At 49.7% G+C, this 21,304-nt stretch overlaps 1 protein-coding gene across 1 annotated transcript in view; it reads right to left on the bottom strand.

Moving 5' to 3' along the window:
* Positions 1-20,406, bottom strand: part of CASQ2 (calsequestrin 2) — a 57,576-nt gene extending 37,170 nt beyond the window's left edge. The window contains exon 1 of the mRNA XM_065417496.1: positions 20,173-20,406. Coding sequence (XP_065273568.1) covers positions 20,173-20,406 — 234 coding nt within the window. The remainder of the gene's footprint in view (positions 1-20,172) is intronic.
* Between the last annotated feature and the right edge of the window lie 898 nt (positions 20,407-21,304).

Raw genomic sequence — 21,304 nt, 5'->3', positions numbered from 1 at the left:
TGGCCACCTCCAGTCCCAGCTCCCAAGTGACCAGCCTTTTTGACTCTGCCACACAGAATGCCCCAGACCCCACCAGTGCCAATGACACGAAGAGGCTGCAAAGCAGCTGGAAAGCCCTGCCCCTGGAGAATACTTCTGGTGCATGGGCCTCTTTACCTTCACAAGGGCAGATCGGTTGTGTGTGTGTGGCAGAGGGTATGCCAGGGGAAGGAGGAGGCATGGCCAGGAATGTGTCACAAGGCAGCTCACCACTACAAAACCCCACGGCTCTTTTTCTGCATATTGGTATTTGAGGAACATTATGACCCAAGGAATGGAGCTCCATGGCTTGTAGGAAAGGGATGCCCCTATTAGGACATGGCTACCTTTGGACGCCACCACAAGACTAGACGGGGAAAGAAAACCTTCAGGCAGATTGTGGCATGATTTCAGAGTGACACAAACCCCATTTCAGGGCCTAGCATTGTGGGCATCCTGTGTTCCCCACACCCCGCCTCCCGGCTAGTTTGAATGTCACACAATAGCTCTGAGCTGCTGCCGCCCTTAGAAGTGCAGCATGCTAACCTCCCTCCTATAAATAGCCTGTGTCTGAACCCAAGGGTGACAGGAGATTAAGAAAGATAAACGCTGGCTACAGAACCCGAGTCTCTCATTAGGGATGCATGGTTAAGTCATCACCATTCATTGGCAGCAGTTAAACCCTTTGCCAAAATTTTAGGGCAAAACGAGGCACTTTAATACCTAAGCTGTTAGATGCTTTGCTTGGACAATGGGAAATACAATTATTTGTGAAATTTTACTTCTCTTCTCCCCTTCCACAAAGTACATGCTCCCATGCCTGCACCTCACTTCCTTACTCTTATGCTCTCCTTTCCCCCACAAAATATGTCCTCGACTATCACCGCACCCTTACAATCAGACTCCCCCTTGCTCCAAAGGACATCCCCTCCCCACACCCTGCCTTCTCACTCCCTTCACCCTAACAATGTGCCCCCAGGTCCATCCCCCCGCCCCTCACACCTATGCTTCCCATTCCCCCAAAGGACATGTTCCCAGGCCTGCTCCAGTTTCTTCACCCAACCCCCAGTCCTCCCCTTTGTAGTGTAGCTAGCCATATAACTATTCTGATTTTGTTTCCTCTCTACAACTTCCTGGGGTTTGTCCTTGGTGAAGGAAGCTGCCATTTTGTGAGGCAGAGTTGATGCAGCATATTACAAAGGAGACATTCACTGGGCTCTCTTTCATGGAGACTTTATTTTTGTTCTTTCTTGTTTTGTTGTTTTCCTTATTTAAGACAGATAGCAGACTGAAAGTTTATGGTTACCGTTTGTATACAGAAAAACATAAAGAATTCTGTCATGGCGGAGTATACCCTTAGGGCACTTAATTCTTATTTCCCTTATTCTACCTCCCGCTATACTGGCTCAGAACATTGGTCTCACTAGCCAGGTGCCCCACCTCCTACCCTACTGGTTCAGACCATTTGTCCATGTAAACCCGCATTAGGCATCTGGTAGTAGCAATTGATGATTCAGAGGAAGATTAAACCCTCTTTTAGGGTACTTAGCCAGCTAAGCAGAGGTCTGTGGGGGGTGAAATCCCTTCCTGTTCCATGTTATGAGGGGCTGCCTATCCAGAGAACCTCTTTGCTGAACACTGGAATGGTGAGCACTGGAGTGTATGAGGTTCCTGAGCAATACTCAGTATTGTAAGCAGATTGCCACAGTGAGGATGTTTGATAGACCAATAACAGTTTCCTCAGGCCCCGAGTCCAGCACTCGAGCCCCTGCCTGCCCTGTGACCAGAGGAGAGCACTGAGGTAAAATATGTTCAGCCCAAGAAACTAAGACTATGGCTATTATCAGCCAAACACTCCTTGGCCCCACACACTGGGATCTGGGCTGGTGTGTCTAAAGGCCTTTAACTGTGCTCTGAAATGTGTCTCCATCTTTTGAGGTGTAAACACCTGCTATATGCACATGGGCGGGGGGGTGTGGGGGTGAGCGAGGGTGTTTGCGTGATGGGATTGTGAATAGGCACATGTGTACATGAGCGTTCGGGTATAAGAGTGGTTGGGTGAATGGGGGTGAGTTTTTGTGGGGGCATGGCAAGGGCAGCGGGGTGAGTATGCGACTGTGAGCATGGGTGGTTAGGGGTAAGCGTGTGTAGGAAAATGTGGGGGATGGGATCAGAGCCTCTGTGGTAGGACAGTGTGTGTGTATAGGTGTGTGTGTGAGAGAGATAGTGTGTGCATATGTGTTTGTTAGAGTTTGTGAGGGGGAAAGTATGGCTGAAGGTGTGTATGTGTGATAGGAATTCTGTGTGTGCATGTGTGTTTGGAGCTGGGTATGTTAGGGTATGTGTTGTGTGTGGGGGAGTAGTTCTGGACGTGTCTCTCTCTGTGGGTATGTGTGTTTGGCGGTGTTTCTGTGAGGGTATGTATTAATATGCCAGTGTGCGAGCACTGAGCAGGGAGTTATGCAGGCAAGCAGACTGCTCTGCTGGGACAGTCACACTGAGATAACGTCAGGTATGCCGTACAGCATGTGCCCTTGTGCGGCACTCCAGAGTCCCGCACTGGGAAATCTCTCTGTAATGCCAGCTACACAGGAACTGACCAGCCTGACTGCCCTTGCCCTAACCCCAGCTGGTTGGGGGAGTCTGATGCATTGCCTAGGTATGGCCTTCTCCGTGCCACTGCATTTGATCCACCATCAAATATCAGAGCACAGAGAAGCCAGAGACACAGCACCTTGGCTGGCTGCCCCTGCTTTATACAGTATCTGGCATTTATGTATCCACTTACAGTATTTTCTGATTCCAGTGGGATTTGAATACAGATAATGTTTCTAACTTCGACAATCCTTTTGGCTCAGGACCGTGGGAGGGAGGGGGCTCTAATGCGCGAACACAGCTATCTCTGCCCTGCCTTTTAAAAGCAGATCCCTTGAAGGTTTGGCCCACCCGAGCCCTTGTCATGGTGTCTGCTTCAACAGCGAGAAATTTTGCTATAACAGCTGCATGGTGAGGGGGAGGAAAAAGGCTGTCTTGGAAGAACTGGACCTAACTGGTCATGCTAGATGGTCCTGAGGTGCAGCAGGAGTTCAAGGCAGGCAGGGGTGGATTTGAGCATGAGCAAAGCAATTGGACTCTCAAGGCTCCACATTCCACGCAGATTTGGCAATGCACAGCCCATCTCTCTCCTATCTATACTGTGCCTTCATAATGTGTCCCTCCCCGTAGGATCTAGGTGCTATGTACAGCATTCGGAATAGCAGTTTTGTGTCTGAGAGGACTCCTCTCTCCCTAGTATTACATTCCTCCCTTAAATGGGATGATCCTGTTATTTGTTTCCATGTCATTCTGCTCCCATTGTTGTTGTGGGAGGGCCTTATGCAAAGAGACGAGTCCTACATTTCCCCCTGATGGTTGCAAAATTCAGGCTCATCCTGATTTACAGTGGTGGGGAGTTCCACAGCCAAGGGACTTCCGCCATTAACTCCTTGCTCTGCCAATTAAGAGTCTCTGCCTTCTCTCAGTCAGGCAGAACAACCTGATGGATCCCAGCATCTGTAATAGGCTGTGGACGAAGAGGTGGTCTCTGAGTTAGTCAGGGCCCAGCCCATGCAGGGTGTCCAGGTATGGGATGGCTGGGGGTCAAAGGTTCAGGGGCAGCCCCTGGATTAAGGGAAGATGATAGATGGTGTTTTTAAGGCTACTGCTGCTATCTGAGTGTCCAGGACCACCCAGGAGTCATAAGAACATAAGAACATAAGAAAGGCCATACTGGGTCAGACCAAAGGTCCATCTAGCCCAGTATCTGTCTACCGACAGTGGCCAATGCCAGGTGCCCCAGAGGGAGTGAACCTAACAGGCAATGATCAAGTGATCTCTCTCCTGCCATCCATCTCCATCCTCTGACGAACAGAGGCTAGGGACACCATTCTTACCCATCCTGGCTAATAGCCATTTATGGACTTAGCCACCATGAATTTATCCAGTCCCCTTTTAAACATTGTTATAGTCCTAGCCTTCACAACCTCCTCAGGTAAGGAGTTCCACAAGTTGACTGTGCGCTGCGTGAAGAAGAACTTCCTTTTATTTGTTTTAAACCTGCTGCCTATTAATTTCTTTTGGTGACCCCTAGTTCTTGTATTATGGGAATAAGTAAATAACTTTTCCTTATCCACTTTCTCAACATCACTCATGATTTTATATACCTCTATCATGTCCCCCCTTAGTCTTCTCTTTTCCAAACTGAAGAGTCCTAGCCTCTTTAATCTTTCCTCATATGGGACCCTCTCTAAACCCTTAATCATTTTAGTTGCTCTTTTCTGAACCTTTTCTAGTGCTAGAATATCTTTTTTGAGGTGAGGAGACCACATCTGTACACAGTATTCGAGATGTGGGCGAACCATGGATTTATATAAGGGCAATAATATATTCTCAGTCTTATTCTCTATCCCCTTTTTAATGATTCCTAACATCCTGTTTGCTTTTTTGACCGCCTCTGCACACTGCGTGGACATCTTTAGAGAACTATCCACGATGACGCCAAGATCTTTTTCCTGACTCGTTGTAGCTAAATTAGCCCCCATCATGTTGTATGTATAGTTGGGGTTATTTTTTCCAATGTGCATTACTTTACATTTATCCACATTAAATTTCATTTGCCATTTTGTTGCCCAATCACTTAGTTTTGTGAGATCTTTTTGAAGTTCTTCACAATCTGCTTTGGTCTTAACTATCTTGAGTAGTTTAGTATCATCTGCAAACTTTGCCACCTCACTGTTTACCCCTTTCTCCAGATCATTTATGAATAAATTGAATAGGATAGGTCCTAGGACTGACCCTTGGGGAACACCGCTAGTTACCCCTCTCCATTCTGAGAATTTACCATTAATTCCTACCCTTTGTTCCCTGTCCTTTAACCAGTTCTCAATCCATGAAAGGACCTTCCCTTTTATCCCATGACAGCTTAATTTACGTAAGAGCCTTTGGTGAGGGACCTTGTCAAAGGCTTTCTGGAAATCTAAGTACACTATGTCCACCGGATCCCCCTTGTCCACATGTTTGTTGACCCCTTCAAAGAACTCTAATAGATTAGTAAGACACGATTTCCCTTTACAGAAACCATGTTGACTATTGCTCAAGAGTTTATGTTTTTCTATGTGTCTGACAATTTTGTTCTTTACTATTGTTTCAACTAATTTGCCCGGTACCGACGTTAGACTTACCGGTCTGTAATTGCCGGGATCACCCCTAGAGCCCTTTTTAAATATTGGCGTTACATTAGCTAACTTCCAGTCATTGGGTACCGAAGCCGATTTAAAGGACAGGTTACAAACCTTAGTTAATAGTTCCGCAACTTCACATTTGAGTTCTTTCAGAACTCTTGGGTGAATGCCATCTGGTCCCGGTGACTTGTTAATGTTGAGTTTATCAATTAATTCCAAAACCTCCTCTAGTGATACTTCAATCTGTGACAGTTCCTCAGATTTGTCACCTACAAAAGCCAGCTCAGGTTTGGGAATCTCCCTAACATCCTCAGCCGTGAAGACTGAAGCAAAGAATCCATTTAGTTTCTCCGCAATGACTTTATCATCTTTAAGCGCTCCTTTTGTATTTTCATCGTCAAGGGGCCCCACTGGTTGTTTAGCAGGCTTCCTGCTTCTGATGTACTTAAAAAACATTTTGTTATTACCTTTGGAGTTTTTGGCTAGCCGTTCTTCAAACTCCTCTTTGGCTTTTCTTATTACACTCTTGCACTTAAGTTGGCAGTGTTTGTGCTCCTTTCTATTTGCCTCACTAGGATTTGACTTCCACTTTTTAAAGGAAGTCTTTTTATCTCTCACTGCTTCTTTTACATGGTTGTCCAGTACAACCCTGGCACACTGTCTTAACCCTGGGGGCTGATGCCTTCTGTGGAGCATAGAGTCATAGCTTCTTCCACTTCCTCAATGCATTTTGTGTTCCTATCAGCATCACCTCCATCTTCCCTGGGGCTAGTCTGAACCAGCTCCAACTTCCTGCAGACTTTGGGACAACTAGAAGTCAGCATTGTTTGCACTGGATGCAGAAGAGATGTGGAGCAGGGTTTCCTGGCACACTGATGGAAATGGAGCTCATGGTGCCTCACGAACTGCCCTAGAGACCTTACACAGATGGTGAGTAAAGGGGCTGACAAGACAAAGACCTATGGCGCGGCACTGATGAGAGCTCAGGGAGGAGGGACATTGCTCATCGTGGGCCTTTGGCATCTGTTGGAGAGGAACTAGTGGAGTCAGCCCAAAGCAATTAGTTCTACACACCCCAGCTCTTAAAGGCAAGTCAGCATGACCTCATGGCTGATGGTGTCAGAGGTCACAGAATTCTTTCCCAGGTGTGCTGCGTCTGACGAAGTGGGTATTCACCCACGAAAGCTTATGCTCCAATATGTCTGTTAGTCTATAAGGTGCCACAGGACTCTTTGTTCCTTTTCCCAGATGTCTGTCTGGTGGGTCTTGCCCACATGCTCAGGGTCTAACTGATCGCCATATATAGGGTCAGGAAGGAATTTTCCCCATGGTCAGATTGGCAGAGACCTTGGGGGGGGGGGGCGGGGGTACCTTCCTCTGCAGCCTGGGGCATGAGTCATTTGTTGGTTTAACTAGAGTAAATGGTGGATTCTCTGTAACTTGAAGTCTTTAAATAATGATTTGAGAATGTCAGTAACTCAGCCAGAAGTTAGGGATCTATTACAGGATTGGGAGGCATAGGCGCCGACTCCGTGGTTGCTCCGGGGCTGGAGCACCCATGGGGAAAAATTGGTGGGTGCTCTGCACCCATTGGCAGCTCCCCACCCTGCCCCCCTTCCCCAGCTTACCTCCGCCTCTGCTCCGCCTCCTCCCCTGAGCGCGCTGCATCTCCGCTTTTCCCCCTGGCTCCCAGCGCTTGCGCCGCAAAACAGCTGTTTTGCACGGGAAGCACTGGAAGGTAGGGGGGAGGAGTGGGAACACGGCGCGCTTGGGGAAGAGGCGGGGCCGGGGTGAGGATTTGGGGAAGGGGTCCAATAGGGGCAGGGAGGGGGCCGAGTTGGAGGGGGACTTTGGGGAAGGGGTTGGAATGGGGGTGGGAGGGGGCAGGGCAGGGGTGGAGTTGAGGCAGGGCTGGGAGCAGGGGGGGTTCGAGCACCCACCGGCGCCGGGAAAAGTTGGCGCCTATGTTGGGAGGGTGAAGTTCTGAGACCTGTGATGTGCAGGAGGCCAGACTGAGATGATCATGATGGTCCCTTCTGGCTTTAAAGTCTATGAGTCTGAGTCACTGACAGCTGGAATAACAGCAACATGAATCTCTGTCTCAAGCAGGGAGAGGAAACATCTCCTTTCCAGAACTGTTGGGGCCTAAGGGAGAGCTCTCTGTACCTACTTGGGCTTAGGCTTTGGAGCTGAAAGCTTTTGGGTGATTAATAAGGCCCTCAAGGCTGTTTCCAAAATCTCAGGATGTATAACAGCAAAAGTGAGGTTGGGTAGACTAGAGGAGGGGCAGAGAGGCATCCTGTCTGGGCAGACTGTGAGGAAGGCAGTTCTTGAGATCTGCAGCTGACCATTCTCCCTTCACTTCGCAGAGAGGGATGATTAAAATTCTGATGGAAATATTAATGCTCATGCTGAGGCTTGTATTTTATGTCCGTTTTTTTCTCAAATGGCAGAGAAGCCGAGGGAAGGTGGGGGAAGCCCTGGGGAAATCTCAGCTTTGTCTGCTTCCCATTGTAGGGTGGCAGCTTGTTTTGTGGCCTGAACTTCCCGTGGCCTCACGCCTGGCAGGGCCCCACTAAAGTGCTAGCATTTCTCAGCTCCCCCGACCGGCAGGGATGGACAGGGGTGATGAATTTGGATCTCCGGGGGAATGTGATGGGGTGTTCACCCTACACTTACCCTGGAGGGGTTAATGGAGGCCAGATGGGCCAATTAGCCTATTAGGCTGCAAGTTGGGAGATTGAAGGCTGAGAGGAAAGCCCTAATTAGGGGAAGCTCACCTGTGTGGGAACAGGCCTGGCTTTTATAAAGCCAGGGAACTGATAGCAGAGAGGCTGTAGGGAAGTGTCTGTAGTCACTCCTTGGGAGGGAGGGAGGGATGGTTGGTTGGTTGGTTGATGCTATAGAGGCAGTTTGCTTATGGTTACTCCCTGGGAGCAGGGAGTTGTGACGAGGCTGGCAAGCACAGAGAAGGGTGGAGAGCCAGAAGGTAAGGAAAGGCTCAGGGAAAAGGGAACAGACCTTGGCTGCTGACTAGAGGCTCCTTGAGCTGGAACCTGCAGTAGAGGGCCTGGGTTCCCCTGCCAGCCACTGGGGAAATGACACTGTAGGGCAGTAAATGGGAAGGCTGCTGGTAATAAAAGACCTTGGTACCCCAGAAGGGGGAAACATGCAGTGACCTGACTGGAGGGTCAAGTCATGAAGGAGGAGCACCTGGAGTTGCAGAGAGAGTGGCAACAGAGAGCAGAAGGGGGCCCCTGACCTGGAACAAGTAGACTCCCCAGAGTGGCCAGGAGGAGGTGCCACGTGTGGTGAGTGGACCCTGTGAGAGGGAGTTGGCATTAATAGCTTCCTGCTAAGCGAGGACAGTTTCTTTCCCAGTCTGCATAGCTGGAAGAATAAGAGACTGGAAAGGAAGGAGAGCGAATGAAAGGAAACCTCCCCAAGGTGCTGCATTCTCCCTTTTACATTTCCCTGTTGTTCCTGCCCTTCCGGTGGCTCCTCTATGCTAAGGTGACTTATCTAAGGGAATACAAATTTAAGGCAATGCTACTCAACTGCCTCAGGTCCAATAACCTGAATCCTCTTCCCCTTCTCTCCCCCCACCCCCCATTTCTTTTCAAGACCTCTGTGCAGCTACAAGTGCACGTAGCCTCTGGGAGCAAAATCTACATCTCAGCCATGGGAGTCAACTGGAAGGCCCAGATGTGCTTCTAGCAGTGCACATTTGATAACAAAAAGGGCTAGAAGGGACCATTATGATCATCTAGTCCAGTGGTCACCTACGGCTTGATTGTGATCAGCTGGTTGATCCTGGAGACTCTCCCAGTCGATCATGATCTCTGGCAGCGCAGCGGGGCTAAGGAGGGCTTCCTGCCTGCCCTGGCCCCACGCCACTCCCAGAAGTGGCCAGCATCCCCCAGGGGAAGCGGGGGCCAGGGGTCTCAGCACATGCAAGCCTGCTTCTTCTGCCTGCAGGCACTGCCCCCACAGCTCCCATTGGCTGAGAATGGGGAACTGTAGCCAATGAGAGCTGTAGGGGCAGTGCCTGAAGAGAGGGGCAACGTGCGGAGCCATGTGCCCCCCCCCCCCCGGGGCTGCAGGGACATGTTGGCCCCTTCCTTGAGCGGTGTGGGGCTGGGGCAGGCAGGGAGCCTGCCTTAGCCCCACTGTGCTGCTGACTGGGAGCTGCTTGAAGAAAGTGCTGCCTCGTGGGAGCCCTCACCCCAACATCCAGCCCTGAGTCCCCCTACCCCAGCCCTGAGTCCTTCCCAGACCCTTCACCTCCCTGCACCACAACATTGCCCCAGCCCAGAGCCCTCTCCTGCACCCCTACCCCAGGCTCAGCCCAGAGCCCCCTCCCACACTGTGAACCCCTCAGCCCCAACCCAGACCCCGCACCCTCTCCCAAACCCCACTCCCTGCCCCAGCCTGGTGAAAGGGAGGGAGGGGGGAATGGAGTGGGCAGGGCTTTGGGGAAGGGGTGGGGCCTCAGGTAAGGGGTGAGGTAGACCCTGGGTTGCCCTTAAATTCAAAAAGTGATCTTGGGCATAAAAAGGTTGGAGACCACTGCTCTACACTAAAGCATATGTTGATGGTCAGGAACTGGCTGTCAATGAGTGTCGAAAATGCTGGGAAACTGTTTGGAGCAGTGGCCAAAGACCTGGGTGTTTAGTCAAATATTCTGAGTCCATGTGCAGCCTTGCAGGATAATAGACTGTCTCCCTCCCTGCACCTCCACCCAGTGATTGCCTTCCCCTGCCTTTAGCACTAGAGGTGACCTGTTGGGCAGAAGGAGACCCTCTTTCCCCTTCCAGCTGCAACAATAGCTGGGTGGTGGTGCCCAGTTGCCTCTCTATTGCATCTGTCACCATAGCTCTGGTAGTGGCGCTCTGGGCTGTTGAGAAGTTGTGCACCAGACAGCCCCACAGGCTTCTGAGATCTGAGTCTTGGAGTGTGTTGGTAGGGGTGAACATAGGTGGTGGGGCTCAGCTGAGTGTAGGGTGACCAGATGTCCCGATTTTATAGGGACAGTCCTGATTTTTGGGTCTTTTTCTTGTATAGGCTCCTATTGTTTCCCCCCCCCCCCATCCCGATTTTTCACATTTGCTGTCTGGTCATCCTAGCTGAGTGGCTACTGGGGATCATACCCTCCGGCACTGGGACCAGAGGGGAGCCGACTTATCACCCAGTCTCCCCCTTTCTCCATTAGAACCAGATGGGGAGGCCACTCAGCACCGAGGCTCCCCTCCAGAACGCTGCTGCCCCTCAAATCAGAAAGCAGGCCTTGAAAGACAAAACGCCAACACCAAAAAGTCACTCTCTGGCTGAGCCCCTTCTCTGGCTGTCTCCCCACTGGAAGGTGGATTTCTCAGCTAGCGATCCTGGCATGCAGCTTTGTGGGCATTAATTACACACAGTGGAGTATCTCTGCACAGTGGGAACTTAATATGCTCTTTGGATGCCTGACAAAAGGTTGAACATTGTTAGGTTTGTATTTTTATCTGAACTGGGCATTCCTAATGTGAAGTGTGCTCTCAGCCAAGGCACAAGTTTCCAACCATGAGCTAAAGGGACACTGATTGGGGTCCAGTCATGTCTCAGCATGATTCCCACACAGCTCCCTGGCACTTCATTTAACCACTGCTCAGTGGCATCACCAGGAAGGTTATTTTGCTGACTGAGCTGGGCAGCCGACACACTGAACATCCATGTGGAGCTGGGCATGTCATTGATCTATATGGGCCTGCCCCTCTGTTTGCAGTATTTGAAACCAGAACTGCCCTAACACCGTGCAACTGGCCCACAAAACTAAACTCCCCTCTGAAGAGAACTGAGGCAAGAAGGCACAGATGGGGGGGGGGGGTGAATTCAGTGGTGATGAGGCCATTTCTAATCCCCGTTTCCTCTGCCCTGCTTTGTCTAAGCATAAGAGCGTCTCCTTTTAAACTTCAGGCCTGATTCCATCACTAATGCACAGGTCCATGCTGAGGGCAGTGCAGTCGCCCTGGTTCAGTGGGAGCTCAGGGAGTGCAATCCCTCCTCCAGCACCTCAGTGTCCAGGAGGCTGGTGCATAAAGCACCATCCCCTCGGTCAGTGCAGCTTACCCCCTCTATTCTCCATGCTTGGCTGGTGCTGAGCAGGGCTCAGGACTGTGACCCCCTGCCAGGTGCAATTTGGGTTTTTGTGTTGATACCTGAAATGGTTCCGAGGCAGATTCCTAGATCTGAAACTCCTGTAGACTTGGGAGAATTCACATCTGGATCTGAACTCTTCAGCTGCATCTGGCATTTCTTGCCCCATTTGGGGAGGCTTAGCCTCCCCAAGCCTCTTGTACCTGCAGCCCATGCATGGCACAGATGCATGTCTGTCTTTAACCTGTATACCACACCAGTGAAATTCATAAAATCAGAAAGGCTGAGCACTTAAAAACTGGACAGTAACTGACTGCAACTCACCAGGTTCAATCATCACTTCTGAACAAAAGGAGCTGTCTACCATGATTATAGCTGTTTCCATTAGTTCACACTGACTCAACAGACGTTCTAGGCTTCATTGACACAATGACAATCCTCAAATCTTGTTATATAGATGCTATAAGGGAGGACAATAAAAAGATGAAGCAATCCATATGGCTTAATAGGCTTGCATGGCAGCCCCAGAGTGTGCTTGCTATCCAGTTGGGCAAAGAGCACAGCTGCCTACCCGGTGTTAGGATCACCTGGGGCTCCGTAGCAGCCCTGGCTTTGCATAGTGTCTGGATACTAGCCCAAGCCCTTCTCCCTTAGGGCTCTGTAGAGTCTCCATGTAGCAGCTGCATAGTGTTGGTTATATCCAAGGACCAGTTGACCGTTGAACTTTCTTGGAGAGAAGAGTTCTAGAGGGCCTGGAGTTAGTTGTTCCCTGCTCCCGGAACAAACAGCTGTCATTTCTACTTTCATAATGCTTTAGGGGGAGGGATAGCTCAGTGGTTTGAGCATTGGCCTGCTAAATCCAGTGTTGTGAGTTCAATCCTTGAGGGGGCCACTTAGGGATCTGGGGCAAAATCAGTACTTGGTCCTGCTAGTGAAGGCAGGGGGCTGGACTTGATGACCTTTCAAGGTCCCTTCCAGTTCTAGGAGATAGGGTATCTCCATTAATTTAATTTTTAATTTAATTTAATTTAGCCAACAAGGAACTCTCACTGATGGCTTCTTGATGACAGCTGGCCATGAACAGCTGGAGTACCAGAGGGTGATCTTAGCACACACTCTCCCTTTCAAACACAGGAATGGGGGCAAAGCATGGAGTTTTGTATTACTAACCCCTCACACCTAGTCAAAACTCCCTGCTGAGACTTGGTAAGGGTGCTTTGTCTTTTAAAGAGGGAATATAGTCAAGTAAGTAGGGCACAGACCAAGGTGTGGGCAGACTTGCGTTCTATTCCTGACTCTGCCACTGACTTGCTGTGTGACCTTGGACAAGTCATTTGGCTGCTCTGGGCCTCATTTTACACAACTGCAAAATGGGAAGAATGATGCTTATCTGCTCACTCTTTTTTTTTTTTTTTTTTTTTTAAGTGCTTTGAGCTGTACAGACACACAGCTCTGGGTGTTATTACTGCACATCAGTGCTCCTTCTCTGCTATGCAGTAGCTGGTGGATAGAGAGCAGCACATATGGCCCACAGGGCTAGGGTATTGGAGCATGATCTCCCCACCGCCCCCCCCCTTTTTTTCCCCTTCATGAATTTAGTGCTGATGAAAGTTGCTGGACTGGCTGGCAGCCATGGACTCTGAAAGCTTCTCTTTATCCCCAGAACAGATATGGCAAATGGAGCAGTGCAAGCTTCCTCCATGCACCCTGCCCTACACATGTGCCTTATCTGTGCCATGTCCTTAGGAGTTAGAAGCATGTTCAATCTCTGTAGCCCATTCAGTCTTTGGCCTCTCTTGCTCATGCTGCAAGCATGAGCGCCAGTCAATGCTAATTAACCTGGCTTGTGTACTGTGGATACCTGTCCACTGGGTGCTGGACTGAGGTCCCCATCTCATGAGCATATTTTCAGTGAAGAAGGATGACATCCTTTTCAGTCAATCAAGGAGACAGGACCAAAGGTACAACATGGGTGCCTAGAGAGATTGGTTAGTTTTATGTGCACTAATACTGGACTACAGTTGTGCAAAACTAGATCCCCAAGCTCTAGCACCTTTGAATATCTGGGGTGAATCAGATTCAAAGCTGAAGTCACCCCTATAATTTCCATGTCAAAGCAAGAAGGCTCTTGTGGTGATCTGGGGAGTGTATGTACAACTTATGAATTCTGGTTAATGTTATGAAATTGCTGTATTACTGAATGCCTCAATGTGTAGTGACTCAAATATGGGCCGACAGGGTCCCTGACGCATATCAGCATCGTGACCACTCCCTCATTTGGACAAAGCTACAGAACAAACAAAAGAGGTTGTTAAACTTAATGCCTGTGCTCTGGCTGAACAGTGGGTATGCTGAGGAGGATATCCGATCACCTCCCAGCTCAGACCAGAGGTAGGTCTGGAGAGCGGAAAATCCCCAAACAGGCAAACAAAGAAACCAGGTGGTAGTGCTAGTCTTTAAAAACTCAGAATTCACAGAAAAGCTTAGGTGGGGGAGAGGAACAGAGGGGAAAGTTTTGTAGCAGAGCAGAGGGGTCCTTTCCAACTGCAGGACCAGCTGAGGAAGAAGGAAGCTGGCTGCAGAGGTTAGAGAGAGACTCCTTGATTTGGAGAAGCCACGTGCAGTCACGGGAGGGGAGGGCAGATTCTGGACTCCTTAGAGGACTTTGACCTAAGCCCAAAGATTGCTCAAGAATGGTGAGGAAACTGAGGCAGGGAAATACTTCCAGGAGTTTATTAACTTGTGCTAGCTAATGTGGAGAATAATTTGGTTTTGGAACCCTTTGCAAAGCCTCTGTTATGTGCTTCCACTGTCACATGTCCCTGAAGAGATGAACTGGAAAACCAGAGATGCCCATAAGGTTGGAGTGATTAACTCTGGGAATGCTTGGAGGGGATCAGCACTAGTCCTGGGGGCCTATGGCAGCAGGGCTGCAGAACCCGTTTCCATGAAGGAGTAGCAGACAATCTGTGTCCAGGAAGTGTGCCAGAGGCAGAGGAAAGAAACCGTGCTGGAGCCTACCCAGACTCAGACGAGCTTAAAAGCACACGGGTCCAGTGTATGAAGCCTGGTGAGTGTGTAGCAGTGGGAGCACACCCAGGGCTATGACAGGCCTATTTTCTATTTCAGATACATCTGAGTTCTCGCACGAATCATCTGTTCTCAAGGGAATTCAGCCCAAATTGGTGGATCTATCCTGAGAATAGCTGATCTCACAAAATTTCCACTGTCCTGGCCCCAAATCTCATGAGAACAGCTGGTGAGATTTCAGTGCCATCTAACCCAAACACAAACTCTTGTCCCATTTGGGCCTTAAACTTGACCCCTGACTGCCATGTTAATCCTAATCCAGTGCTGGATGCAAAAGCTGCCTTTTCATCTCTAAAAACATTGGTCCTTATGTGCTAGGAGAGAGAGAATTAGATCTCAGGAGCTGATCTCCCCAGGTACGAAGGAGGAATAGCCCATTATCTAGAGTATTTCAGAACTGGCCAAGTATAGGGTTACCATACGTCCTCTTTTTCCCGGACATGTCCGGCTTTTCGGCACTCAAACCCCCGTCCGGGGGGAATTGCCAAAAAGCCGAACATGTCCGGGAAAATGGCGGCTCTGCTCCTCCCCTGATTCTTCGGCTCTGTTTAAGAGCCGAGCTGCCCGAGCGCTACGGGCTTTGGGCAGCCCCCATACCTCCGGACCCTGCGCTGCCGGAGCCCGGGCGGGGAAGTGCCCGGCTGGGGGCGCAGGGTCCGGAGGCACGGGGGCTGCCCGAATCCGGTAGCGCTCGGGCAGCCCGGCTCTTAAACAGAGCCGAAGAGTCAGGGGAGGAGCAGAGCCTCCAGCCACGGCTGCTCTGCTCCTCCCCGACTCTTCGGCTCTGTTTAAGAGCCGGGCATGGGGGCTGCCCGAAGCCGGTAGCGCTCGGGCAGCCCGGCTCTTAAACAGAGCCGGGCTGCCTGAGCGCTACCGGCTTCGGGCAGCCCCCATGCCTCCGGACCCTGCGCCGCCGGAGCCTGGGAGGGGAAGTGCCCGGCTGGGGGCGCAGGGTCCGGAGGCAAGGGGGCTGCCCGAAGCCCAAGCGCTACCGGCTTCACGGTTTGCCGGGCAGCCTCCAGACCCTGTGCCCCCGGCTGGGCGCTTCCCCTCCCGGGCGCTTCCCCTCCCGGGCTCCAGCTGCGCTGGGCAAGCGCCGGCCGGGGGCGCAGGGTCTGGGGGCTGCCCGGCAAACCGTGAAGCCGGTAGCACTCGGGCAGCCCTTTCCCCGTGGCTGGGAGTGGGAGGGAGGAGGGGGTGGAGTTAGGGCGGGGAAGGGGCGGAGTTGGGGCGGGGGTGGGGGTGGGGAAATGGGCGGGGCCAGGGCCTGTGGAGGGTCCTCTTTTTTTATTTAATAGATATGGTAACCCTAGCCAAGTATGTTATGAGCATAGGCATTCTAAAGCAGCCTGTGTTGGCTGTTGTGAGAGGCAGAATACCAGTGTGCTGCTAGACCTCTTCTGGAATGGGAAGCACCAGCATGTTCCTCTTCTATTAACTTCAGTAAGACTAATTTGTGCTAGGGCAATGCTTCATGAAACTTCAGCCTGCGGCTGCTGCTGCTTTGATACTTAAAATGGTCGGGCTAGATCAGCCTCTTTTTATTAAGGATCTTGCACACGCCCACATGGCTAGGAACAAAGGAGGGGAGCAGGGATGTAGGCCATGTCTGATTGCAGGTTGCCTGGTCAGTATTTGAGAACCTGAATTCCTTTGCTAAAGCCTTCCATTTTAGAAGCAAAGCCCCTAATCCCACAGATTATTATTGTCCCTAGGGATGGATGCTGTCCCACTGGAAGGAGGAATGATTCAATTTACATTTGCTGCAGAGATGGGTCCAGAGGCAGGTGTCTCAAACGGGAGGGGGACTGTGAAAACACAGGAGCAGAGGAGGCAATGGGGAGGAGAAACAGGAGGAAGTGAGGTTGGGATGCCAAGGAGAAGGAGGGGGAAGGGAGAGTGCCAAAGGAAAGGGCAGGAGAGGGGATGTTTCTCCCCTCAGCTTCATTGTCTTGCACTTTGCCTATTTAGATTGAGATCATCAGGGAACTTTTCTGCTGATTTATCTGTGAAGCACCTAGTGTAACCCAGTGATCAGTGTGTGTTGTGGCCCCAGGCCACAGAGGACAGGGGTCTGTTCCAGCCTTGCTCTTTCGCTTAGGCTGTAGACACTAATATTTTTAGCTCTGAAGGTCTCTGCTTCAATCCCCAGGATCAGCCAAGATGGCGGCTCTTATAGTAGCACACCATGGGTGCTGTACAATAACAATGAATATGGTGGGAGGGGGAAGGGGAGAGCAAGAGAGAAGAGCCCTTTAGCCAGGGCTTAGAAACAGCTGGCACACACCCCTACTGTCACCACTCTGCTGCCATTTTGCAACACTCCCTTCCAGCCCCTAGTGGCGCCGCTCCACAATCAGAGAGAGTGGCACAAAATCAGAAGTGCAGCTGCCTGAGGCTGGCAGAAGAGCCCCAGCTGCTGCTCCCCCACCAGGTGCCACACTGGCAGCCACTGCCATGGGGGAGCTGCGGGAGCCATAGTTCCTTCCCTGCCAGGCAGCAAATGCAGGAGCAGGTCCAAGGAACCACAGCTGCTGAGGAGTACCTCCTCCCTGCCTGCACCTGGAAGGAGTAGCAGTTGCCAGAGAACAGGAGTCCACCCCTTTGCAAGCCAGAGTAGGACTCCAGATTCCAGTGCAGGATCCCAGACCCAGTGAGGAAGTCCAGCACGGGACCCCAGTGCACACCAGGGTGGGACCCTAAAGAGGGACCTGAAGATACAATGAGCAATCCCCATGCACCATCGCTGTCAGTTATGGCATTACTCTTCTTTGCTGTCTGACTGTTTAAGTTGTGCCCATGACCATAGTATCTGAGCACAGGGGCTTTGAGTGGGCGGGGTTTGGGTTGTGGGTGGAGCTGAGAGCACCACTGCCAGTTTGACTCCTGCACTTCTAATAAAACAAAAGCGAACTGTGGAGGCTCCAATATACACTTATTGTCTTACTCCAGGCTCTGTCAGCCTCTGGGTCACTTGGACCAGCCACAGTTACCTCTACATGTTCTACTCCAACAAGTCAATGGCTTGTTGACAAGGCACATTGTCTCACCACCCTGAAAATGAACGTGTCAGAGTGGACATATGTGATCAGACTGTGCCGATGTCTTTGCAGGTACACATGAGGCTGCACTGTGGCTAGGGTGACCAGATGTCCTGATTTTATAGGGACAGTCCCCTTATTACCCCCCACCTCCTGTCCCCATTGTTCACACTTGCTATCTGGTCACACTAGCTGTGGCTTCCTTGAAAATGTACTACTCTCCAGTCTGCTCATTGTGGCCACGTTTCAGCAAAGCACTTAAACCTGTGCTTAACTTTAATCAGGTGCTTACTTGCTTTTCTGAAGCAGGGTCTGTCTCTGCCCACCCCATCCCTGTGACACTGTCTCATCTCCTTCCTTGTACACTCCTCCTCCTCCTCCTCCACCACAACGTCGTACGAGAAGTTGCTCTCATGCCTCAGAGTGCCCCATAGCAGAGGCCGTTAGAGAGCCATGTTTCCCCACTTCCCCCAACCAAGAACTCAGAACTAGCACAGGTTAAAACATGGATTTTCCATCTTACAAAAAAATTTGGCAATTTTTTTTTAAATCTCCAAGATGGACAATAAGCCAACATTTTTTGCACATAGAAATTTGGGGGGTGAGGGGGAATTATTTAGCTAAACTCAGAATGTTTCATTTGACTTCAACCCTTCATTTAAATCTATTATATAAAATGTTGAAACAAAAAGCCATTTAGAAATGAAAAATTGAAACTTTCCATCCTGAAAAGGTCACAAGGGGAAGTGTTGACCTTTTCAAAACATTTTTTCTAATCTGTTTCCAAATGAAATTTTGCTGAAATTGAGCCAATTTCATGAAAAATTTCAGGTTAGTCAAATGGTATTTTCTGATGGAAAAATGTTGGAACAAAAACTTTCCAACCATCTCCGCTGAGAATGTCATGTCAGTGTGCTGCCAGGCCCCATCAACCTGTGGACACCAAAACATTCTATGAACAGACAAACCCCACCAACGCACTTCATTCAGGCCAACAGGCAGATTCTTAGGAGTACATTTTAAGTGAGTTTTATTTTGGTAGCACTTTGAATGATAGTTCTATCCATCTGTGGTACTTCTATGGCCCCATCACAGTAGTGTCTGAGCACCGCATGCACCTTAATGTATTTATCTTCACAACATCCCTGTCAAGTGCTATTATCTGCATATTACAGCTGGGGAACTGAGGCACAGAGAGATTAAGTGACCTGCCCAAGGTCACACAGGAAGTCTGTGGCAGAGCTGGGAATTGAACCCAGGTCTCCAGAGTCCAAAGCTAATCATATCCTAACCGCTGGACTGTCCCTTGTGGGGGAAGGGGGGAATTCTCACATACACATTTAATAAGATAGCTAGTGACAGACTTTCATGGACAGATTTTTGGCAGGGAATAGCACCTGTAATATATAATAGATACCTTCTGTCAAGCCTCCATAAATATGTATTTAGTAATTGATTGCCATTTATGTAGCACATAACTATCCTATTAAATAACAATGCAATTATAGCATCAGTACAAACCTCTCAGCTAGAGATCTGCAGTTAAGTTACTCAGCTGATCACCCAGCTTTGCAGAGAACTCTACCTCCTCTTTCACCTGGGGGAAGTAATAGTTTTGATGGGTGAATAAAATCTCCTTAGTTTTTCTGTCACCTTCATTGTTAAGTTGTATGGGTAATTCTGAAGCTGGATTAACATGCTGTCAGGATAGTGAACCCTCAGTAAGTCTCTATATTTTTCTAGCTTTCAATTGCCATGCTATTAGGATGCAACGCATTTAAACCCCAGGTCTGGGAAGCAAAGTGTAACTGTCCCTTCTTCACTCCTTACTTTTTCCGAGCTGAGATTAGGGGAGCCTCCTCAACCAAGGTGGAAAATGAATATCTAAAGACACTTCCCCCCCCCCTCCTTAAATTCAGGTGCCCCCCACCCCAATATGACCCAGTAGTTTACAGGCACCTTTATGAGCAGGAGCCAGTGCTACAAATCTACCATGTAATTTTTACTGCATTTCCCTTTACAAAGGATCAGTTAATTAGAACCTCTCCTTGCTGGGAAATTAATCACATATTCTCCAGCTCAGAAACGGGATAGTTATATTGAAGAAACTAACAAGAAGCTACAGAAAGACTCCAGGCAGGCAACTGAATGTCAGGGGAGCACAAAGGATTAAGCATTGGCAGGGACTGAGAGCTTTTTAAAAAAGGCAGCCAAGTATTGTCTTTGCAGCACTGTTTAGTAAGGGCTCCTCTGCTGAGCCCTCCTAGTGGGCTAGAAAATTGGGTTCAAGTCCAAAATATGGACAGGCGAAACAGCTTGGATAAAATGTGAAGTGACCTGAAAATTTGCCCAGCATTCAAACTGGAGCCTCAACTCTTTCCAGAGAGTTGGGAAAGCTCAATCATCTTGTTTTCTGTTGGTTCTGTAGAAAAAGGTTTCTTGGTTTTGGATGGATGCAGAAATTCTAACAGCAGCACCGGAAAACCTGTCCTCATGAGATTTCCAGACCCAAGGGTTTCAGCTGAATTCAACACCCAATACTTTGGGGATCTGTCCCACCTGAACCTTTTGAGTCCTTTCCCCTGGCTAGTCCAGATGGCCCCAAATTGCACTGCAGTAGTGAACCCTGGCTGAAACAGCTGTGCAGCCAGACATGCACCAGCACTTACCTCCAGTACCATTTCTGTCATCTGGAACTGCTTCTGAGAGACTTTATCAGAGCCCACAGGCTCATGGAAGAGCAGGCAGAGCACGTCATACTTCTTCAGGGCCTGCTTGTAGTTCTTCTCATTCAGGTCAAACACCCGATCCTTCCCATCGTAGGTGGGGAAGTCCAGTCCCTCTTCAGCCCTGCAGCAGAAGAACAGGTAAAAACCTGACAGTAGCCAGCAAGCTATCTTCATTGGGAGACAGCGTGGGGTGTCTTTTCTTATATCTCTGAGAAGGGAAGGGAAAAGAGCCAGAAGAAACCAAAGGCTCAGGGTGAAGTTTGAACTGAGTGTAAGTTTCCTCTGCCTTCCTAATGATCAGTCCAGGCCAGTGGGAAGCAGCAAACTTTGCAGTTCTGGGCTGAAGACAAAGCGACAGACAGGAGAAGCTGCGAGGCCAAGCCCTGGATACCTTACATAGCTCTGCCCAGCTCCTGTGTCATTAGGAACTCCATTTTTAGGAAGCAGTTGTTTCAGGCTAAAAATAAACCCTGCAATGAATAAAAAGGACAGATATGACACCATTGAGGGACTTGCTGGCACTCCGCATCATCTGAGCGAGGGAGAGGGAGTGGAGGAGATTGAGATTAGGAACAGGAAGGCTTTATCAAGGGACAGGGTACAGTTATATGGGGCATCAAGGCACAATCCACCTTATTAGGACTTTAAAAAATAGACAGTTCTCAGTACTGTATGGTTCATGCCTAGATATCACAGTAGTTAGGCTTTAGATCAAGGGATTGATCAATCAGTCTCAGAATATAAATGCAATTAAATGTTTCATGATAGTGATTCTCATTCACGCTGCAAGGAAGAATTCCATCTCCCCAGTCTCCAGGGAGTAGAGACAAGCGAGGACCTTGGGAGTTTTCTCCTCCTTCTGGGGATTAAGCAAGGATCATCACTGAGATTCAGATAGGCCACACACCTGACTTGTTTAGTTTCCTCCAATCTCCACAGAGATCCATGGTCATTGGTAGAGCTTGGTCCTCCCTGTCTCTATGTACCTGTGATCCTGGAACAAATGGAAACTGACCTTGCCATTTCTGACACCCAGAGTTGTTAACATGCATCCAGACCCAGGCATTATTGA

Source organism: Emys orbicularis, chromosome 1 (genome assembly GCF_028017835.1).
Source record: "Emys orbicularis isolate rEmyOrb1 chromosome 1, rEmyOrb1.hap1, whole genome shotgun sequence".
Lineage (NCBI taxonomy): Eukaryota > Metazoa > Chordata > Testudines > Emydidae > Emys > Emys orbicularis.
The sequence above is the reverse complement of the archived record's forward strand: the minus strand, read 5'-3'. Positions and strand labels throughout refer to the sequence as shown.